The following is a 21752-nucleotide window of genomic DNA, read 5'->3' as shown; positions in this document are numbered from 1 at the left end:
GCTCAGCCCTCTTCACCTCCAAGGTGGGCAGAATCAGGTTCCAAAAGTTGTTCCTGAAGGATTTTAATGCATCTTTATCTTACTCATGAGTTCTACTTTGGGCAGTCTGATTTTCAAAGTTGGAAAAGTGGTTCTGCTGTTGATTCAATTACCTGCATAAGTTGATATTTGAATATGACATGGATTCCTTAAAGACTAAAATCTGTCAAGTTCTATTGAAAGCCAATGGATAATGCAGAGTAATTGCAGGAGGCAAGCCTGGGTTTCCAACGTCAAGAGACATAAAATAAATAATAAAAAGAAGATAAATTATGTTGGGTTTCATCAGTTTTTCAAATGCAGGATGTTTCAAACAGTTTGAATCAGTACTGATAAGTCCCACATTATCAGAACCTCATCAGCAGAACCTGACAAACTATATTTGAACTCTTTCATTGAAAGTTTCTATTTGGCAGAACAAAGTAATTGTTTGTCTCAAGTACAAAAATGCTGTTGAGAAGAAAGTGAAGCTGGTTTGGAATCTGCCAACTTAGGAATTCTTCTCCTCTGGATTCCATTGTATCTGAACCATCTTATTTTTACATGGCTACATAATTTGGATCACAGCGTTTCTGAAGTTATTTAAAGGCAAGAGTTCTCATGAAAAAAATCCCAACTTGCTGCCCTGTGACACCACTGCTGTCCATAAGAGGTAATTATGAAAGGAGGATAATCTGCCAATCACAAGGGGGTTTTATAAACTATGACTTTTTCCATTGATTTTAATGTAATACCTATATTTGCCTTTCTAAAATAAGGATTATTTTTTTCCCAAAGGAATTAATGTTTGATAATAACTGGTGTGATTTTTTTTCTCCTCTCCAGTGTTCATAATGGCTTCTGGGCTTTTGGTTTACCCTTTTGGTTTCAACTCTGCTACTGTGAAGAGATTCTGTGAGAACTCAGACATCTACTATGCAGGAGACTGCCAGATTGGATGGGGGTACATGCTGGCAATTGTTGGGGTCATGTTGTCTGTCTTTTTACCATTCTTTGCAAAATATGCACCAAAAGAGTACATATCTCCAACTCCAATACCTACTATTTTATAGTATTTTATTACTCTTTAAGAACAGAACATTCCTGTCTACAGTAATGGGCAGAAATTATCAAAGCACTTCCAGTTGGCTGTGTTGCTAAAGAGAGGAGAGGAGACGGGGAAGAGAAGGTCAGATTGACAAAGACCAAAAGTGCATTGAAAGTCTTCCGTAAGCGCGAGCAGCGAACACTCTGGAATTGAAATAGGATTAATCAGCAGCCTTTACACTGCTCTAAACAGATAATGGCATACTGCCTTAGACAAAAAAATATAGCAGTTTATCCTCAAAACATCTGTCTACCTCCCAGTTTCTTTTGTGTCTCAAAATTGAGTCTTAAAAGCTTCAATTCACTTTTGATATATTGTGAAATGTCAGAACTTTTATGAACCCAGTAACTTTAAAATCAATAATGATATTTTGTTACCATTATTTTCATTAGTGAAAGAAGCACCTACTAGTAGCCACAGCCTAAAATTAAGATTGATAGCTAAAAAGAGTTGTATACAAGAAAAAAAGTTTCTTTTTAATCTGTATAAATCTATTAGCAGCACCTGCATATTGTAAATTCTGGGCACAGTTTTTACTTCTGCTCTAATTGCCAAGATATAGAGAGATCTTCACAGTCTTGGGTAAAACTGAAATTTCTTTTTTTGTGAGAGCTCCAACTACTTCCAAAAGCTTCATGATTATTTAACACTTTAACAATAGGAAAAAAAAATCCTAAGAATTTGTTTTCAGTATTTCTTAAATTATAATTCTACGTGGACTTTAGCAAACTGTTTTGAACTATGACAAGTGTAGATTTTGGGTTTTGTTGTTTGAGGCTGAAAAGAAAAAAATCTCTGTTTACAAAAATACCTGTGCCCAGTATCCCTTATCTGTGGTGACAATACAAGCCAGAATGAACTAATTCAAGTATTTCCATTGCAATTCAGAGTCCAGATTGTGAAACAAAAAAGTGAAGTAAAATGCTATTGAACGTGACTAACAAAAATCTGATGCTGTGTCAGAACTACAAATGGCCATATTTCATTTGTATGGAAATTTTGTGAAGTCTGATTTCCACAATAGCACTGAATTCATTATTATCAAGCATTGAAATAAGTGCACTTGATTGCCTTAAGCAAAAGAAACATTGGGTTCTAATCTCACACCACTGTTGTTTTTTCTCATTTAAAATAAAAATTTAATTCTAATTCTATTCTCATCTTTTATTTTCTATTATTTATTAAAAGGAAAAAATCACATAGGATATATTTAATTCAGAGCTGTACTTCTTAGTTTTGTATTTTGGCACAAACCAGGTGATCAAATTTATTATTCTTCACTTAGCTGAGTCCAACTGATTCCTGAATTTTTATTTTTTTAATGGAAGGTGTACATGAAGGGACAGACAGAGACATGTTGAGGATGTGTAAGAAAATGCAAACAGAACAATCACTGTGTTATTTTAATATACATCAAAGACTTCTGCAGTCTTGTTTACATTCCTCACCCTTCTAAACTTCAATGGAACATTGCATTGTTTTCCAAAACACTTGTACTGTTGTTACATTTCCATGCACTCTAAAAGCAAATTCTGAATATAAGCTTAGCAAGTTCTTTGAAAATACAGATTCCAATGCAGAATTAAGCACACTGAGAAAGAAAGTATGAGTGCTCTGCACTTTTGCTCACATGGACTGAGAAATTAAATCTTCCAAATATTTAACAAAATAGGTTGAAGGAATACCCTAAAGAAGAATAAACTTCAGTCACTTCTGTATGTTAATGTGCTTTTCAGTGATGTCTTACACTTTTTTTAATGAATGGCTGAGATTGATAATTTTCATGTAAGAGTCAGAAAAGTGAGGAATAACAAACAACATGCAAAAAGAAAATAATCACCACAAGTAGAAAGACAGAGATGCAGGCTTTTCTTTCCTAACCAACCTGTGCCTTTACACTAGAACCATTATACAAGACAGGATCAATATGGTCAAGAAAAAAAATCACCCAACAACTAAAAAATGTTGAGTAGTGTGTATAAACTGTATTGAGTAGGGTTCTTTCTGTTTTGTGTAATGTTTACGACTGTTCAATTAATGTTCCACTAGAAAAAGTGATTTGTTAGTGTCAAGTAGAAACTTCTCTTGCAAAGATCTAAACACTTCCTGAAAAGTAAAATTATTTTAGATTTTTATTAACAGCCATAACACACCTTGTAGACAAAGGACCTATTCCTGTCATTACTTATTAACATAAGTTTCACATGTGCAGAACTGGAAGAGTCAATCACTTAACTGGAATAATTTTTAAATTGCTGTTACAGCAGTCTCAATTCACAACACTGCTGTACCTAAACTTTTACTTCTTAAAGCTCAACTTCTGTTGTGAAAATCGTCAAACTCTGCATCCTGCAATATTCTGCACCTTTTACAAGCCAAGCTAATGCTTCCTGCTGGAGCTTCCTTTAACATTTTAATATTTAAAGGGAATCAAACACATGTACACATCTACAACTGGATTGGGAAAACCCTCCCTGAAGCATCCATGCTGTGAGCCCACTTCACACTGAAGATGTGGTGATAATTCCAGTGATCCCTGCAGTAGTTAGTAAAGCACATCCTTTAGATTTCACCTGTTACTGACAATGCCTGTGCTCACACTGACAGATCACTTTTTTAAATAAAGACTGTCTGCGTGTTAAATTGTGTAAAAGCGTTTTCCTGATACAATTTGCTGGACCGGGTTCAAGTTTTATTCTAAATATATAATTTTTTAAGTGTAACTAAAAGCTGTATTTTCCATTAATGTGTTTCTGCGTTGACTAGCTGGCTCCTTTTTAGAATATTAACTGTTTTCTGTATTTGACTTGTTGGATACAATATTTGAATTATTTTAAATGTGAAATTTCCAATTGCCAACACTGTATAATAAAATAATAAAAAAAAATCCCCATACTGTTTCCTATTTTCTTGACAACCCTTTTGTTTTTCAATTCCCAAGAGATCTGCTACAAAGCTTCTGAAGTAGGGGAAAAGGAAATAGGAACAGCAGGAATAATCTATCAAAGTTAACGTTGAAAGGCAAAGGCATGTAAACATGTACATGGTCCATCCTCCATAAAAGATGTTACTATGGTAAAGGCAAGGAAGTTCTGTGTTCAAATAATTCTTTCTTTTCTACTTCCTCTGTGTCCTTGGGAATCTTCCTACAGCTTGAGGGTCTGTTGTTATTTTATACAGGTATTATACTGTCTATTTATTTTTTTAAAAGAAACATGTATCAGTTAACACATAAATGGGAACTCACTGAACACCACACAGCATTTGCTGGATAACACAACACAGTGAGATTTTCAAATGTTTAACCAGATTTTCACTGGTAGTTTTGGTAAATGTAGCATGTCCAGTCCTTATGAATAACAATTAGATAAAACTGGGCTTTGGACAACCATTTTGACTTTTACATTTCATTCACAGTTTTTATATATGCTGTCATCTCAACATCTGCAACTTTAACAAAGTCTTGGAAAGTGTTCTGTTCTTGAGCAGTTGCTGGTCTTACAGAGACGCACTTGAAAATGTTCCTTTTTGCATCATAGGTTCCCATGCACCTGTGCACTCGACCTCTAATGAGTCGTGGAAGCTCACGGTCCTTCATCAAAGCGTAACAAACACATAAAATTATATCACCTCATATAAAAGCTTTCCCCATGGTTGGTTTCTTAGGGCAACATCAAACAGAAAACCTTTACATCAGCTTTGTTGCTGTTACCAGCCACTTAAAAGCTAAACTCCAAGTTTCACCTGTTTTTCTCAAACAGAAGTCTGAGGATGCCTAAAGTAGTAACTATTGCTCTAAATTGGAAACCATATGGTAAAAGCATTCCATATGCCTTTTACACAGAAAATTCGTTTTCTTTTTGCATTCTCAAAAAGGATTGGAGCTAGTGGTGACTGTGTTACATGTGGACACAGAATACTCACAATTTCATAAAACACACAAGGCAGGGTCTCCTTTCCATCTCTCAGAAGAAAATTCTTTGCCCCATATGCTCCAGGTGTGACTGCAGAATCCAGTGTGCCTGTCCCATTAAGCAAAAATTTATCATTCCAAGATTAATTCTATTAAAAAATATGGTAAAACTTTTATCACTCTACAGAAGATTCCTACTAAACAGGAAAATTTATTCTAACACATTCTAAAAACAAAGAAAGAAAAGAAACAGGATGGAAAATATTGATGTTGGAGGATGACTGAATTGTTAATTTTGTACTTGTTTCAGTCACCTCTGATAGCTGAATGAAAGGGAAATTAGATGGTGTTCATGCCAGTATTTTGTGGGTTTAAGTATTTCAGCTCTCTTGTTGTTGCTGTAGCATTACTATCAGATTATATTATTAAAATCTAATATGCTTACCTAAAACTTCAAATAACAGTGCAGTTTTATAGGCATATTGGCTCCAGTGCCTCACACTTTGAATGACTGCAGACAGGATTCGCAAAGAATTCTTTTTTATTTTAGTTTTTACTTGAGATGATGAAATTTCCTTTCAGATGAAGACAAAAGCTTAAGTTAGACATACACACTTGCATTTTAAAGGGCACATAGGCATTTATGTATTATGTTAAATAGGCAATAATTACATTGAAACTAGAGCATTTGTTCAGAATATACAAACAACTCCCTGCCAGTTTACTGAGGATTTTAGGTAATTACAGTATGAAAACCTCAATTCTAAATTTCCAGAAACTCCAGGTTTTACTAAGGCAGCTTGGGCTGATGAAAACTCCATCTTTCATCAATTTTCTTTCTTTACTGCTTTCTTCATTGTGTCTTTCCTATTAACCCTGCCCATAAGTTTTACCTGACTTTTATCTTCTGGGACACAATCAAAGTGGTTTTCATTGATTTTATTTTGCTGAGTATTGTAGTTAAATTTATACGCTGGACTATGATCCTGGAGACTTCTTGCCACAGTGTTGGGTTTCACTGGCCACTGTCCTTTGGATGTGTCTGTTTTGATGAGCTGAGATGGGTTATGACTGTCAGGGTGTTTTTGCTGCTGGACAGTTTTCAAACTGCTTGAAAAGTTCTCAAACTTTCGAGAAGTTCCATTATCAGGTCTTGAATTTGCTATGTTACCTAAAGGAGTATATTCATTTCTGTTCCTGCAATACAACAGTTCAGTATCACAGTACCTCTTCTGAACACTCAGATATGTGATTAAAGTATATAAAAGCAATCCATAAATTATTGTTTTACTTTAAATACCTCCAAACTCACTTGCATTTACACCAAATTTATCCATACACAGAGCAGTGATTAGACCTATGCTTAAACCCATCTGACTTCAACAGGGCTTAAAACTCTGCTGTTATGGTCCTACCCTGTGTAAGGGATCTTTCCTGACACAAAATACACATATTTTCATAACTCTAAAATAAAATAAACAAGGTTTCTTCTGAGAGTGACATTAAAAGGGTTTCTTTGAATGCTACGGGCGTATGGGAAAATGTGAGATGCATTTTCACGTAAGAACAAAAAGGAAGGATAATAGACATTAAAGGCTTCACCAACCTGCAGGCAGGAAAGTTTTTTCCAGCATTTGCTAAATTAAACTTTGATGTTTTTGGTGGTTTCATAAGGGAAGGAGCCATCGGATGTTCTGCTTGGCTTTCAAAGACAAGTTTATAGTATCAGTGACACAGCAGCAGCTTTATTGTAAGACACACATGGATTGTTCATGAAACAATTAACATCCAAATAAAAATCAAAAAAGCAACAAATAACTTGCTTTTTACATACCCACTGTTGGCTGCTTTCTGCAGTTCATCCACTTCTGGGTTTGCAGTCCCCCAGCCTAATTTTTAAAAGACGAAGGATTGAATATGGATAAAACTGGAAAAAAACTACACAACTAGCAAGTCTTTGTAGGCCTCCAACTCTGCTTAATGTCCCACAAACAGGCTCACACAGGAAAGGGGAATTAAAAAGAAAAAAAGGGAATGTGATCCTTTGTTATTTTTAACTATAAGACAACTTCTAACAAGTAGGTAGCTTTTCTAGACAATGGTTTAGTTACAAACGTTAGACTTTTTAGCAAGAGAGACTTTATTGTAAGAGAACTTTTAAAATTTATTACAAGTAAAACATAATGAAAGCACCAAAAGCAGAATTCTGCACTGTTCTTTCCAAGCCCAGTTTGAAGAACAGAAGTTCCTTTCTGAACTGCAAGAAAGACATCTTACAAATGTTTCTTCTTGTAACACAGGACTTGAATGTTGATTGAAATCAACGAGAAACAAAAGGTCAGTTTCAAGAGACTCTATTTAAATGCCAGTGCTACTTCATTCTCCATCACACAAAGAGTCAAACTCCCTCTAGGCAAGAAGTATAAAAAGCTCAATTGTACAGAGGAGAAAGAAATTTCCTGGAGGACAATTTTTACATAATGAACTTTTCAGAAATAGATATAAAGGATACATATAGTTCTTGATAAAAAGAAATGTCTGATTTCATAGCATACAATCAGGAAGTTAAGATTTATTTGGATTTAGAGGCAATAAAAAAAATACTTCTTATTTACCTAATGATGAGGAAGAGAAGTCATAACTACAAGTTCCAGAATCAGTACCTGGTTCATTTTTAAGTGGATTTGAAGTAAGGGGCTGTCTAGTTCTTTTTTTCTGATTGAACAATGGTACAGGCAGACAACCTAAAATTAAAATTCAAGTAATGCTATATTAACTGCAAAAGGATACACAATCCACACTTAAAACTTGTAAGTAAGATTACTTAATTATTTTACATTACTCATATGAACTACATTTCATTAACACATAACATACCATTCCCTCACAGAATTTATATTCTCAGTCCTTTGTCCTGCACATAATCCCATGAATGAAACTTTTCCCTGGGTGACCAGTCCCCTGAATTCATCTACAATTTCACCCTGTGCTGCAATAAACAGGTAATCCATGCAAGTCCACTCAGGAAATGGGGATTTAGGGATAAACACTAACATCCTGTATGAACACTACAAATATAAATGTATTTTATGTGTATATAAAAGTATAATGAGGTGTGAAAAGGAAGGCACGTTAGAAGGGCTGGTACCTGCTGTGCTGCGAGCCAAGGTGTCAGCTGAACTCCTTTTCATTTCTTTGCTGAATCTTAACCAGCAACAATGTATTGTTTACTCCAGATTTGCTGTATGGAAGTCAGATAAAAAAAGCAAACTAATTAATGATGCAAACATCCAAATTTCACATGACTTTATGGCAGTTTCTCTTAACACCGCAGCACCAGTAACTGGCACCGTTTCGAACACAAGCCTTAAAACAGAGAAGCGGCTGTACTGAATTTAGAAGATCCTCAGGTGCACGCCTAAGATACAACTGCTCTTTGCAGATTCCACTCCCCTGAGGGAGTGGGCTGAGGGTCAGGGCTATGTTGAGGGTGTGCGCTTACCGGGCTGGGGGACAGCGCTGAGGGACAGCGCTGAGGGTCAGCGCTGAGGGACGGGGCTGAGGGTCAGCGCTGAGGGACGGGGCTGAGGCGAAGCCCTGAGGCGAAGCCCGCCAAAAATAACGGACACTCGTCCGCGCGCTCGCGCCTCAGGCGGTGCGAAAATGGCGGGAAGGGGATGCCCCTTTCCCAGCCCCTGAGGGCACGGCGGGAGCGGCCGGGCCCGTCTGGGAGACGCAAGAGAGCGTTAATCACCCCCTCGGTGGGATTTCATTAATTACCCCTGTCCGCGAGGAACGGGTGTAGTGTCACCCTCATAGAGGGCAGGAGCTGAATCTGCAGAAGTGTGTGGACGCAAACGTGGCTGTAAATAAAACTAACGGCATCCCTGTTTGTTTTGTCTCTTCAGCTGTTCTGGCTTTTATACATGGCTGGTTCCTGTTTAAAATCTGAGTGTTTGGCACGACTGGATCTTGTCCTGTTTTAGTAAACCTTTTCCTTCAGAAGCGCTCCCAAGTATCTGTGTGTAGTACATCAAACCAATCGGGATTCTTACTAAACTAAATATCCCACATCCTTTTTCGGAGTGTGAGTACTGGCAAAGGAATAAGGGATAGTTCCTAGTGTTTAACTCTGAAGAGTGAAAACTTCCCTTGTAAATTTCCATTCATTCCCAGATTGGTGGGTCCCGGGACACCAGGAGTTAAAGTGGATGGGAACTGCTCTAGGGATGAAAGAAACTTCCATGGGTTTAGTTCCTAAACTCGTGTTTGGAAATTCTCTGTCCTAAAAACACTCTTAGGAGACATACTTGCATGTTAAGTAAGTGCACAGACATCTCTGTGTTTCATTCAGCACTTTGGAAGGAACTACAACCATTACAGCACCAGCAGCAACAGAAGATAAACGATATGTTCCAGCCTTGCATGTTTGCATTTTGATGTTTACTCTTCAAATTGCTGCTGTGTTTAAATTCAGCAAACCCAGATTCAGAGTGTGAGTTGTGTTTTTGGGTGTTGTGTCACCATTCTGACACCACCGCTGAAGAGAGGCAGGGGTCAAAGGACAGTACAGACTGTCCAATGCTGTAAAATGCAACTTTACTGCTTTGTTTAATAAATTACTCATTCTGATTAAATATCTGACAGCTCCTAAGTACAGAGTAATACAGTTGAGTATTTAAGTAAACAGTCTCTGTATTAACTCGCTGTAAGGTTCAGCAAAATCTGAATGCACGAACCGAAACAAAGAGAGCAACTTTTGTAGAAATTATATTCCTGGCAGAACTATTCTAGATAAATCCCATACTTAGCTTTGCCTAGACCTACAGTCTGCCAGCCTGGGATATAAAGCCTTTCAGGCACTGGCCAAATATTCTCTCAGTCACTAAAGTATAATCTTAACAAAAAGGAATTGTTCAATAAACATTCTTTTTTCTCTCGCCATCTGTTATGTTTATATCATGAGTAACATACCAATTGCAAATACTTCTGTAGTTTACAGCAATAAAACTTATTTTTCTGTTAATAAGACCTTTTGTTCTAAATGCTTTGATTCTCAGGATGGAAGTTACAGCTGCTCTTTGGCTTAAGCTTCAGAAGCCTTTCTGAACACTTTTGGAAATGGAAAAAAGTTGCTGACTAAAGTTTTTTGGGGAGAGAACAGAACTATTGTCCCATCGTGGTCTAGATCTGTTTCCTTTTTAATAAAAGACTGCAGAAGTTAGAGGGTTGTCCCTGGCAAAGTTGTTTCAATGTGTTAGAGGTCTGTGTTAGCAGAGCCCGAGATAGAACTGGAGCCAGAACTCTGGGTACTTCAGTCGTGGATAAATTGCACTGTAATTTCAGCTCATGTTCCTTCTAATCACTGTTCTTAGGATTTCTAAAACAAAAAAGGTTGTACAATCCAAGATATGCTTTGAGGAACTTAGCTGTTCTTGGCTTTTTTTAGATGAAAAAACTTGATATTTCAGCATTGTGTGCTGGAGTAGAGCCAAGATACAATTCTTATTTTTCTGATTTTTCTCACTTTAAATCATTCTGCCCTTATATAGTATAATATTTATGTAACTTCAAACATACATGAGAATACCTGTTACACCTAATTTGTGGTGCAAAAATGTCTGATATTTAAGTGTAAAATCAGTGTTTTCCACTGTTCATTAGTACAGGATCTCCCTATAGATCATACATTATAAAGACTGCCCAGAGTTAACTTTTGGACTGTGGAACAGTGCCATTAACAGCCTCGGAGATGTTACTAAATACAGAAACTGAAGGGGAGGCTCCTTGGGGAGGGAGGCTGGAAAATCCCGCCTCAAAACGGAGTTGAGAACTGTTGGGAGAAACCCATTCACTTTCTTTTGCATCTGACCTAACCAGAAGACTCTCCTATTGGAAAGAATTTATTTTTTTTTTCCCCCCAGAGAGAAAAGAGTTCCTTGAGCATGAGCTCCTCATGTGCTCGGGTGAGACGGGTCGGGCTCTTCGGGGGCACTCACGGCAATGAATTATCGGGGGTGCTCCTGGTCAGGCACTGGCAGCAGGATGGAGCCGAGATCCAGAGAGCAGGAGTGGAGGTGAAACCATTCCTCACCAACCCCAGAGCTGTGGAGAGGTGCACCAGGTACATTGACTGTGATCTCAACCGGGTTTTTGACCCCGAGAGTCTTGGGTAAGAGCAGTTGTGCTTTCTGTTGTTCTGCTTTCCTGGGGTTTAAAATTCTTTCCAGATTAAAATGTTGAACACGAGTTCCACTACTAATTTAACAGTGCAGTCACATAACTGAAATTACTGACCTTTAACCCAAAAAAAGAACAAATTGCATGTGTTAACAGACTCACTTCTATTGCTGGTAAAATCAGTCTCAAACCAACACATTATCTTAAACATCATTTTAAATTAGTATTAGATGAGCTGCATTTGTGTGAATTGGACCACTGTTCTCAGTCAGAGAGTCATTATTTCTTATGTCTTGTGCAATTCAGTTTGGGAGCTCTTCTGAATACAATTAGACTTCCAAGAAATAGTAGATAAAAGCAATTAAACATAGACATTTGGGTATCTGAAAGAATAGCACAGAAATCAGGGAACTGTTTTTAATTCCAGTTATGTCCAGTAAAAGGTGAAAACATGAAGCTAGAAATAATCTATTCTAAGGCAAAAGCATAGCCCAAAACCTCAATAATATAACAGACTATTTTAAAAGAATTTTAAAATTAGAATCTAGAATTTAAAATACAGTCTATAATTACTGTAAAATAGTAACTGATCTTACATTTTTAATAGGGTTTGATATTTCTGTGCTTTTGAGATATCTACTCCAGAGGTACACTTTGCAATATAAACATTCTTAGTATAGTTGCTAAACAGGTAATTCTGTTTCAGAAAAGTTTTAATGGCAAAGGTAAATATCACAGGAATAAATATTTATTGTATATATTTTGCAGGCAGTTATTCTTACCCTACACATCTTTCCATCTGGCTTTTCATCTTAGAATTTTGTTGTTGGTTATTACATCTAAGATAAGCAGATGTTAACACATAAGCATTGAGGCCATTCTTTTAATTGTTTACTTTGGGAAAACATACCAAAAAAAAAGGTAGTTTTGTTTGGTTTCAGCTGCTTTGAACACAGAATACTTGAAAAAAAAAAACAGATTAAGACACCTGCAGGTTTCCTTCATATTTTAACTAATATTTCTCAGTAAATACTATGAAGCTGCCTGAAGCTATTACAGCACTACTGGGTGTTTGAAGTACCTTCCCCTGGTCCCTTAAGTGTAGAACCTTCAAGACCACAAATTATTTTACAAAATAAGAAAAAAGGAGAGTGAAATCTTGATACTACTGAAAGCAATGGTGTAAATCACATTGGCTTCAATAAAAAGTATTATTTAACAGATTTATGTGAAGAAATGTTGAATTTCAAAGGCAGAGCTAAAGAATAAAAAGGTGGATTATGGGATACACAGAGTCTCCTGAAATTACAAGTATTAAAACTTTGGAGGAACAGATTTGAGGTAGAAAAATCTTCACTGAACTTTAAGAATCCTAAGGGAATAGACTGTAAAAGTCTGATCAGGTCATGAGAAGACAAGAAATAAGACAAATTAGAAAAAACCCCTTGATATCCAAGGCAAAACATCACGGTCTGATGTCTGAATATGGTCTCCAGCAGGAGGTGGATCCAGTCTTGGAAGTGCTCTATGCTGTTGCTAAATTTTTAGTTAGTTTTATGCATAGGGACAAATTTTGGGATGTAAGGAGAAATAAATATTTTCCAGCCAAAATTTGATTAAATAATTCAAATACCCTTCTGCACAAGACACAGAACAATAAGACAATTATTAGACAATCATACTTGCTTTCTTCAACAAATTCAGCCAATTTTAAGTCTGGTAATTAAACAGGTGATTTCAACTCCAGTCAGTTTAGGATTTAAAGTAAAAAGAAAAGGCTAATAGGTATTTTGTTGACTGTAAAGCCGTGGAATGAGCTTACTAATTTCTTTGTGCTGATATTAACAGCAGGCCAGTGGTGGAAGATATTCCATATGAAGTGAGAAGGGCTCAGGAAATCAATCATATATTTGGTCCCAAAGGTAGTGATGATGCCTATGACCTTATTTTTGACCTTCACAACACCACTTCTAACATGGGTGGTACCATTATTCTTGAAAACTCCAGGGATGACTTTACAATTCAAATGGTTCATTATATCAAGGTAAAACTAATTTTAATGAACTATTAAAATAGATTATTAGTTGTAATATTGTATTATTATATATTATTTTGTAGTTTCTTTAAATATACTTTTTTCTTCTGCAAAACTGTTTAAAATATTTCATTACTCATAGGATGAATTTTTTTAATCAGAGGCAATTATTAATTTGATTATAATATCAGGTAATTCAGATTTAAACTCATCATATCTTCATGTATTAAAATGAGCATTATTAAGACTGATGGGCAAAGAGGAATACTTAGAATAACATCTATGAAAATTAATGCAGTTTAATCTGCTTTTACACTGATCTTTCAGGAACTTGGATAAATTTGGGTTACACATGATAAATAGCTAAACATTAATTTCATTAAATAAAGAGATGTAACAAATAATGGAAGTAGGTAGTGACAATGTTCCCTTATCAGTGATATATCTTTAAAAGCTGTTTGATTCTGCTGTTCCTGAAGCTGATAAGTTTTGGTAGAGTGAGGATTGCAGAAGTGCTGCTTTAAGCATAATTTGTTTGAATTCTGGTGACCTGGACAATGACTGATGGAATCCAGGTTGGGCCAATGGTGTAGAATTTTAATTTTTTTTTTTCCCCTTAGAAACAAGGTGTTCTGTTTTTTTTCTTATTACATGTATTCTTTTTTAATGCTTTTTAAAGATATATGATCTAAAAAGCTTTTGACTAAAATTATATGAACAGTAATGGTGGGCAGTCATCAAGAAAGAAGCTTCAAGTAGCAAAAATGCCAAAAAAGAGGATTAAAATGAGCTTAATTCACAATCTGTGTCCCCATAAGAGAACTGGAGTCTAACCCCAAATAAAATAGTTGAAATCTGCTTTATGGTATTTCAGTTCTCACTTTTAGAACCATGCTGAGGAGATTTTTTTTCTCTGCTGGCAGTTCAAGATGAGAACTGTGCTCAGTTCTGGTTCAGCAGAGCTGCCTGGCATCAGTTAATGGAACAGACACCAACAAACACAGCTTTGTGCATTTTCTAAAGATGCCCTACTTCTTGAGGGCCCTGAAATAAAAGCAACATATTGAAGACATTGTGTAAATCACTTCTGCATCAGTAATCTTTTGTGGCACAACATTTTAAACCATTTTGCATGACAAAGGCGTTTTTAAACCATCTCCACAGAACGCTTTGGCTCCAGAACCTTGTCCTGTTCTGCTGATTGAACATCCCAGCCTGAAATATGCAACAACTCGGTCTGTGGCAAAGCATCCTGTTGGTAAATATCAAATCTAAAGGCTCTTTCAACCCAGCAGAAATTATTTTGAAATATGGCTCTTTTCAGATGTGTTTGCTGCCTTATGCTCTGAGTACCAGGAGCTGTTTGACAATACATGTACCAAAATGAATGTATGTGATTACCCATTCTTCTGAACAGTTCTGATTTACACAGAGTTTGGGGCTTACATAACACAGAAATCCTTAAACTCAATTAACCCACAGTTTGCAGAAAATATTTATAATATATGACAAAGAATCACTTGCCTTAAAAACCCACATAATTCTGTGCCTTACAATCCCTCTCAAACATTAAATACTGACCCATCAGACCTTTCTTTTCGCTGTGCAGTGTAAGCAGGTGATGTGTGATGGTGACTTTGAGTGACATTAATGATCTCCCTCATCTCCACACAGGTGTTGAGGTGGGGCCCCAGCCACAAGGTGTTGCTAGAGCTGATGTTTTGGACAAAATGAGGAAGATTGTCAAACATGGCCTTGATTTTGTGCAACTTTTTAATGAAGGTAATGAGAGGTTACAGCATCCTGTGTCGTGTCAGTGGACTATTTTAGGAGACTATTTCAAAAAATGGGCTGGGCTATAATATTTTACAGTTACACAGGTAAAAGCTGAGGGGAGAATTAAAAAATTAAAGTCAGACCTATGCACTATTTAAAATACACTGACAAAATATGTTTTTAATTATTTCAGAGTATATTTTGTCAGTGGGTTGGGTTGGTTTTTTTTTTTTAAATAAAAGAAAATAATACAGTTATGCATGTCAGAATTTCCATTATTGTGCTGGAATAGTAAAGATTAAATACCACTCTGTGCTGTGCAACACCAGCAAACAGACCTTTCATTGATTTTTTCATCTACAAAATAGGTCTCTTTAAGTGAAAAGTAACATTTCAGTAGCAAATTTAGACTTGAACTTCATATGCCCCAATACATGACTGGATCATCTTTATCCAACTTGGCTTTGAGGGGACAACCTGATGATTTGAGCCATTCTGCAGAGAATAAATAATGCAATGTTCTTTTTAACAGGCAGTTTTTCATCTTGACATTAAATTACATTTATTCTTTCTAGGTAAGGAATTTCCACCATGCACAATTGAGGTTTTTAAAATAATGGAGAAAGTAGATTATCCCAGGAACAAAAATGGTGAAATTATTGCAATAATTCATCCTAAACTGCAGGTAGGTAAATTCTAAAATAGTTTCCTTTTATGAAATTGTCTACTTATTCCTGTGTTCCTTCTGTTATATTGTTGTATATTTCACTAATAAATATTTCAAATGGCAATATTGCCAATGGGTTTTATTAAATGCTTCAGACCTCCCCTAGGGTTAAGTTCTCTCACTGAGGTCATACATTCATTATTTCAGGACCTGTCTTGGGAATCACTGAATCTAAAATCACTGCAAAGTAAAAGACAATAGTATTGCTTATATGTTAAAATATAAACCTAATTTTTAATTCTAAAATGAGTGTCTGTTTTCAATCAATTTTGAGCATCTGCAGTTTCCTTCTAGTTCACTTAACAAGTGAATTCTGAAAACGAGGGCCAGACACACAAAATTATATATTAAGATTAAAAAGAATTATTTTAATAGCTTCAGCCATAAACTGCAGAAATTAGCATAATTAGCATTAACTCAAGAATCACATAAAATATACAAAAATCTGAAAGTAAATATATTCTATCTATTTTCTTTCCCTAAGGATCAAGACTGGCAGCCAGTGAAGAATGGTGATCCTCTATTTTTGACTCTTGATGGAGAAGTAATTCCATATCAGGGGAACTGTACAGTCTATCCAACATTTATTAATGAAGCTGCATATTATGAAAAGAAACAAGCTTTTGTAAAAACAGAGAAAATCAAACTCACTGCAAAACACCTCAGGTTGCCAGTCTCAGAGCAGAGCATTTCTTAAGAGCTTGTTACAGATTTTTCCTGTAAAATGTGGGTTTCTTTGTGAAGTCCAAGGGTCATTCAGTAGTAAATTATGGGATAAATAAACCCAGAATCTAATTTTAAATTGTAATTTAATTAACCTTGCTGAGCACTTTGAGGTCTATTGTCATAATGCTGATTATGACTGTTTATTGTTCTAATAGACTCCTACAGATGCAAAGAATTTATAAATATTTTTATGAAGTTTTTATGAAGAAACTCATGCACAGTACTACATTACGTACAAAATTTACAGCTTTTCTACTTCAGAACCCCAAGCCTCAATAACCAACACTTTTTATAATGGGTTGATCCTTGAAATTAATTGCTCAGTTGAACACACAAAATGTGAGACAAAGGAAAAGCTGGGCACAGAGAAACAGGGAGGGTGTGTATAACAAATGATATTATCTGCATATGTAACTGACCCCCACTGTGCTGAAGTGGAAGCCTTGGGTTTTATTTACTTTTCATACTTAAAAACACAAAAACAAGCTAAAAACATGATTTCAGAGAAACACACTCTAAAAAGCTTTACATTTCATTTTAGTGTATTTCACAATTAATTCAAGCTGCTTCTGATTTAAGGCAAGATTTAGGCAGTTATTTATAGGTTTTGATGAAGAGCAGTGCACAAACCATACCTGAGCATTCCAGAATGGTAATTAAGAAGAATTCCATATGGGGAGACTTGTTCTGTATCTGTAGAGACAAAGCCTGTCATAGCATCTTAAAAGGAGGAAAAAAAAATGGGGGTTGAATTAATTTTCTAAAGTTGTTTTTTTCATATTTAACAAGTTGGTGATAAACATTAAGAGCTTTGCATAAGGATACATTAATTATTTACTGAAAGATTAAATGTCCAGGTAACTCTCTTATTCTACCTTTGAAAAGTGATGTTATTTAGTACTAAATTTAAAGTATTTTTCCTTGCCTTTGTGTAACTCCTATGGCAATAAAATAAGAAAACAGGGCAGAATGTTCATTGAATGACCAGTTTTATTTCCTTAATTTAAATAAACATGGTATAAAAAGCACAGAATTACCTGCTCTAGTCATTATTCAGAGTGTCCTTGGTGAGAGCCTGGAGGCAGCACATGGTTCTTGTGAGGTGGCCGAGCTCTGTGGCCACACAAGGAAGGCATTTCCTCAGTGAGAGCTTTTCAAACAGCCCCCAGAGCTCGTTCCTGAGTTCACCCACATGGTTTTGTACCCGGGCGGTGGCACAGCACATTCCTGTAGGGCTTTTTGTGCTTTCCCTGTTTCACAGCCCAGAGTAGCTCAGCACAGTGCAGAGGTCTCTGTGTTTCCAGCAGCCTCATGGCCCAGCCTGGTCCCTGAGTGTGTGTGAAGCGGTATTTTTTTCCCTTTGTATAAAAACTGGCACTGAAAGGATCCAAGCAGACCTGTGCAGTCCTGAGGCAACATCCTTCCTTGACAGCTTTAGTGCAAAATTCACCAGCAAAGATCAAAGATTCTGAGACCACAGGGATTTCCCTTCTCATGCTCACATCTGCTGAGAAAGCCAGAGTGCTCAGGTGTGATGTGGTTTGTGGGTACACAAATGTCCTTCCCCTCCAATTCCTGTGTCCTGCCTGAAGTTTCCTGTGGATCCCATCCATCCAGGCCATGGTTGGAAGCTCAGGACTCAATGTCTGTTAGAGGCAGGAGGACCCAGGCTCACCATCCCTGTAAATATCTTTGCATTATCTTTCCCACTGCAGGGTTCCCTCATGCTCTCTTCTGTCTTAAGAAAGTCTTTTGGATCATTTTTCCCACAGCTGCAAAATCCAATGCGATTCTTATTATCATTCAAACACAGAACTGAGCTCCCCTGAGTCTCACCTAAAATAGCACCTTTAAAACAGGCACCACATGAATAATTCTGATGAAAAGCCAAGACACTGGAGACACATGTTAATTGAAATTTAAAAGTACACAGAACAAATGTTTATCCTGATATATACATACATAAAATAGAAAATTAAAAATATAATTCATAGTACTTGGTCATCACAGGTAATGAAATAAGAGCTACAGAAATGCATTACAGAGTCCTCTGAATAAAAAATAAAGTCTGGAATTGCATTGCATTGAACTAATTTTGTTCACCTTGGGAAGAAATACTGACTTCTGAATTTTCTGAAGTGGTTGAATGCAAAAATTATTTCAGAAGAACTTTTAGTGTGGTAACTTTTTATGTAGGAAGATGCAGCAGCATGGAAAAGCCAAGGAGGAAAAGTAACGTTGTGACTGGAACAAATATCCTCCATCAGGAATTATGTTTCTCCCCTGATATTTCATAGGGAGGCACAGACACACAGTAATAAATAAACAGCAATAAACTCCAATTACACCCTGGGGACTGCACAGAGGAAAACAGACCAGGCAAAGCCATGGGGACCTGAGGAGGCTTTTCCCAACTTTTGGGACCAAGCCTCCAGTAACACTGACAGTCAATGCAAAAGCTGCAAATGTACCCAGAACCTTGTTATTTCAAAATAACATACTTCATTTAGTCATCTTCAGAACTGAAATGCTTTGCTTTTCTCCACAACAAGAACTTACTTTTTTCAGTATACAAAATGAGTTTGTCATGAGTTAGAGATTCCAAAAACCAGCAGATTGGTATCACAATGATCTTAATTTTCCACAAATGGAAGAAACATCTCACATTTGACCTTTTTTATCCAGTTAAACATCTTGAGCCAAGTTTGAGGAGTGTCAGGCAAACTTGGACAACAACAGTTTGAGAGGCTCAGAATGAGCCCAGTGAAATAATCCCATTTATTTCAGCTCAGCTGCTCTGAATAAATGGGTTCAAGCCATCAGACTGTGTCACTGAAAGTTTGTGTTCCAGCTGGCTACAGCTGTCCAAAACAGCCACAAAGCTTTCAGCATCCACTGCTGATGCTTTTAACCTTCAGAAGAGTCACATGTCAAGCACAGCACAACTAAACAGAAGTTTCTGGCAAATCATCCATTTCTTCAAATGTATTCAGGGTGTTTTTGCTATTAGTTCTTGAATTATCTTGAATTTTGCTTGGATCTGTAAAAAAATGCATTGTAAACAAAACAGGATATGGTAGAAACTGTATAGGCAAGATCAGAGTTTTGCATCTTTTTTTTTGTTTGTTTTTTGTTAAAACCATGTATTTATTTAAAGAGCAAGCTCCCAGTTTGCTACCATATCTTCTACAGGAATTTTTCACTCCAGAGGGAGCTCATTTCTCCAGGACACTCCTGCCCTGGCAGCAGATGGATGTCTTGGATTTCCTGGCTAACATTTATGTCATCCAATATATGTATATATTACAAAACTCGTTTGTCACCAACCCTCTCTCCAAGCCTTTAAAAGTAATTTAATACCACTGCTATATTAACCATTAGTTTCTCTGGTAATAATGTGTGGTTTAATATAAGAGTTTATATTTTTAAAGGTATAAAACTGTATCAGAAAACATTTCTAAGAAGGAAAGATCCTGCAAATAGAGTGTCAAAATTCCACAGTACCTGTTGGCCCTGGATCTTCATTAATAAATGAAACATGGGTTTTCCACTCAGTCCATTTCACTTCATTAATCCTGTTTACATTGTACATAAATTGTGTTATCACCATGCATTATCCCCCAGCTACATCTCTGATCTTCCCCCCTTTATTCCTTCCTGGGATTGTCACACTTTGCCACCTGCTTTGCTGGCACTAAAAGCCTGAATGTCTTTTGCACTGTCAGGCACTATATGAAAGTGAGAATAACACAAAGACTACTTCATAATTTCACACATAGTTAGTACAGTCTTGGAATATTTAAGTATTTGTCATTAAACCCCACAGTTCTTTAATATGGTAATCATCAATTACCAATCAATTTAACTGTGATTGCTTTTAAGCTGACATTCAAAGGAGATTATGATAAAGTGACATTTACTGCAAGCAGATTTGATGCTTCCACAGTAAAAACATATGAAGATCTGCTTTCTTAACAAAAGATTGCCTACATAGAAATTTATGTATTTTCCCTATTTAAACATTAAATTTGTTACAATTGAAAAAAACCCCTTAATTATATTTTTGTGCATCTAGCATAATTTGTAGAGATAGTAGAACTATTTTAAAGAGGGTTTTGAGGAGAAATAACCCTGAAGCAGCATAAAGAGAGCAGAATTGATAGCACATTATTCCAGCTTTGCTTTACCTTAAACACACCCTGGTGTCATTTTCAGCCACTTTGCACCGTTCTCCCAGCTGGAATTTTTTCCTCAGGCATTTTGGTAAGAATTTTTCAAATTCCAAAATAGTCCTGGCTCTCTATTGGCAGTAAATAGTAAAATGAGTATGGTTAGCCTTGGTCTGATTTCACAGCATGCAGTTTGCAGTTTATAACAGGTCAAGCCTCCACCCACAGCCAACACCAAAAACAGAAAATCACTAACAATTTGTGCAGATTGGGATTCAGATTCCTGGAAAAGTAGTGAAACACATCCTGTAACATACCCAGGGGACTGAAAGTTATGACAGTGCACAGGTTGGAAATCCAAGCCATGATATCACCTTTAGGATTGCTAATTCCAAAGTTAGTACAATTCTCTAATACTAGAATTACTTATTTCCATTATTCACACGCAAAACCAAATGACAATTATCTTTAACATTTTTAACTTGTTGTGTCAGCATAAGGGCTTTAGTCCAAGCATCCCCCAAACAAACCTGGAGTTTCCAGATGTGCTCGCTCTCCTTAGAAATATCTTCCACAGTTTCTCCCATTAAAGCAATCAGCATGTTCAAGAGAAGAACAAAAGTCAGCACAACGAAAGTTATGAGGAGCAGGAGAAACAGAACAGGGTACTTGGAATTCTGCTGGATCTCCAGGTCACCCAGTCCTAGGGTGAGCTTGAAAAGATCCATCAGGACAGGTCCCAGGCTGCTGTTGGAACGGCATTCCCCACCCTCCTGGCACGTCTCAATCAGGGCAGCAAGAGCTGAGGAGAAAGCACAAGGAAATTTCAGTCACAATCATTATTTGGGAATATGGGGCATTTTATCCCAAAGAATCCAAACTGCTTAAGAACGCCAGAGCTGCCCAGCCACACAGAGCAGCCAGGTGACACTTCCAGGAAGCAGAAGGAGCCCACATCCAAATGAAATTCCAGGAATTTGAGACCAAGGCAAATGAATCATCTGTTCACATCTAAACATCCAGAACAAACCCCAACCTGAGCTCTCATGAAAACAGGGTTCTTATTCGTAATAATGCTAAAATTTTTACTCACACAGAGC

General features: G+C 36.6%; 4 protein-coding genes across 26 annotated transcripts in view; 2 read left to right on the top strand and 2 right to left on the bottom strand.

Annotated features, from left to right (window-relative positions):
- Positions 1-2959, top strand: part of LHFPL7 (LHFPL tetraspan subfamily member 7) — a 58357-nt gene extending 55398 nt beyond the window's left edge. The window contains exon 3 of the mRNA XM_023939537.2: positions 865-2959. Within this exon, the coding sequence (XP_023795305.2) occupies positions 865-1091 (227 nt within the window). The 3' untranslated portion in view covers positions 1092-2959. The remainder of the gene's footprint in view (positions 1-864) is intronic.
- Positions 2423-8795, bottom strand: SPATA22 (spermatogenesis associated 22). 8 transcript variants are annotated; one of them, XM_086859707.1, is made up of 9 exons: positions 8555-8795; positions 8188-8280; positions 7703-7783; positions 6874-6928; positions 6646-6741; positions 5933-6236; positions 5485-5614; positions 5051-5148; positions 2423-4718 (listed from the first exon to the last, which is right to left on the bottom strand). In XM_086859707.1, the coding sequence occupies exons 2-9, from the start codon at positions 8228-8230 to the stop codon at positions 4527-4529; spliced, it is 999 nt and encodes a 332-aa protein (XP_086715833.1). In that variant the 5' UTR covers positions 8231-8280; positions 8555-8795; the 3' UTR covers positions 2423-4526. The 8 variants fall into 8 exon arrangements, with proteins under 8 accessions (XP_086715833.1, XP_086715831.1, XP_086715834.1 ...); XM_086859705.1 differs by having other exon boundaries at positions 7655-7783; positions 8568-8753; XM_086859708.1 differs by having other exon boundaries at positions 8568-8723.
- Positions 8521-17511, top strand: ASPA (aspartoacylase). 7 transcript variants are annotated; one of them, XM_086859701.1, is made up of 8 exons: positions 8521-8800; positions 8948-9126; positions 10964-11163; positions 13068-13263; positions 14419-14512; positions 14929-15036; positions 15606-15715; positions 16242-17511. In XM_086859701.1, the coding sequence occupies exons 3-8, from the start codon at positions 10985-10987 to the stop codon at positions 16452-16454; spliced, it is 900 nt and encodes a 299-aa protein (XP_086715827.1). In that variant the 5' UTR covers positions 8521-8800; positions 8948-9126; positions 10964-10984; the 3' UTR covers positions 16455-17511. The 7 variants fall into 7 exon arrangements, with proteins under 7 accessions (XP_086715827.1, XP_086715825.1, XP_023795083.1 ...); XM_086859699.1 differs by having other exon boundaries at positions 8683-8800; positions 10964-11211; XM_023939315.2 differs by lacking the exon at positions 8948-9126 and having other exon boundaries at positions 8685-8904; positions 10964-11211.
- TRPV3 (transient receptor potential cation channel subfamily V member 3) overlaps positions 16098-21752 on the bottom strand; it is a 29154-nt gene continuing 23499 nt past the window's right edge. For 5 of the 10 annotated variants that reach the window (XM_086859672.1, XM_086859673.1, XM_086859671.1 and 2 more), the window contains 4 exons: positions 21183-21454; positions 20671-20783; positions 19988-20058; positions 17456-19523 (listed from right to left, as the gene is read on the bottom strand). In XM_086859672.1, coding sequence (XP_086715798.1) covers positions 19429-19523; positions 19988-20058; positions 20671-20783; positions 21183-21454 — 551 coding nt within the window. In that variant the 3' untranslated portion in view covers positions 17456-19428. Of the gene's footprint in view, positions 17204-17455; positions 19524-19987; positions 20059-20670; positions 20784-21182; positions 21455-21752 lie in introns of those variants that run through there. The other 5 variants (XM_086859675.1, XM_086859676.1, XM_086859677.1 and 2 more) reach the window with 3 other exon arrangements.

Source organism: Cyanistes caeruleus, chromosome 21 (genome assembly GCF_971803275.1).
Source record: "Cyanistes caeruleus chromosome 21, bCyaCae1.hap1.1, whole genome shotgun sequence".
Lineage (NCBI taxonomy): Eukaryota > Metazoa > Chordata > Aves > Passeriformes > Paridae > Cyanistes > Cyanistes caeruleus.
Note: the sequence above shows the minus strand (reverse complement) of the source record. Positions and strands in the feature narration are given on the sequence as shown.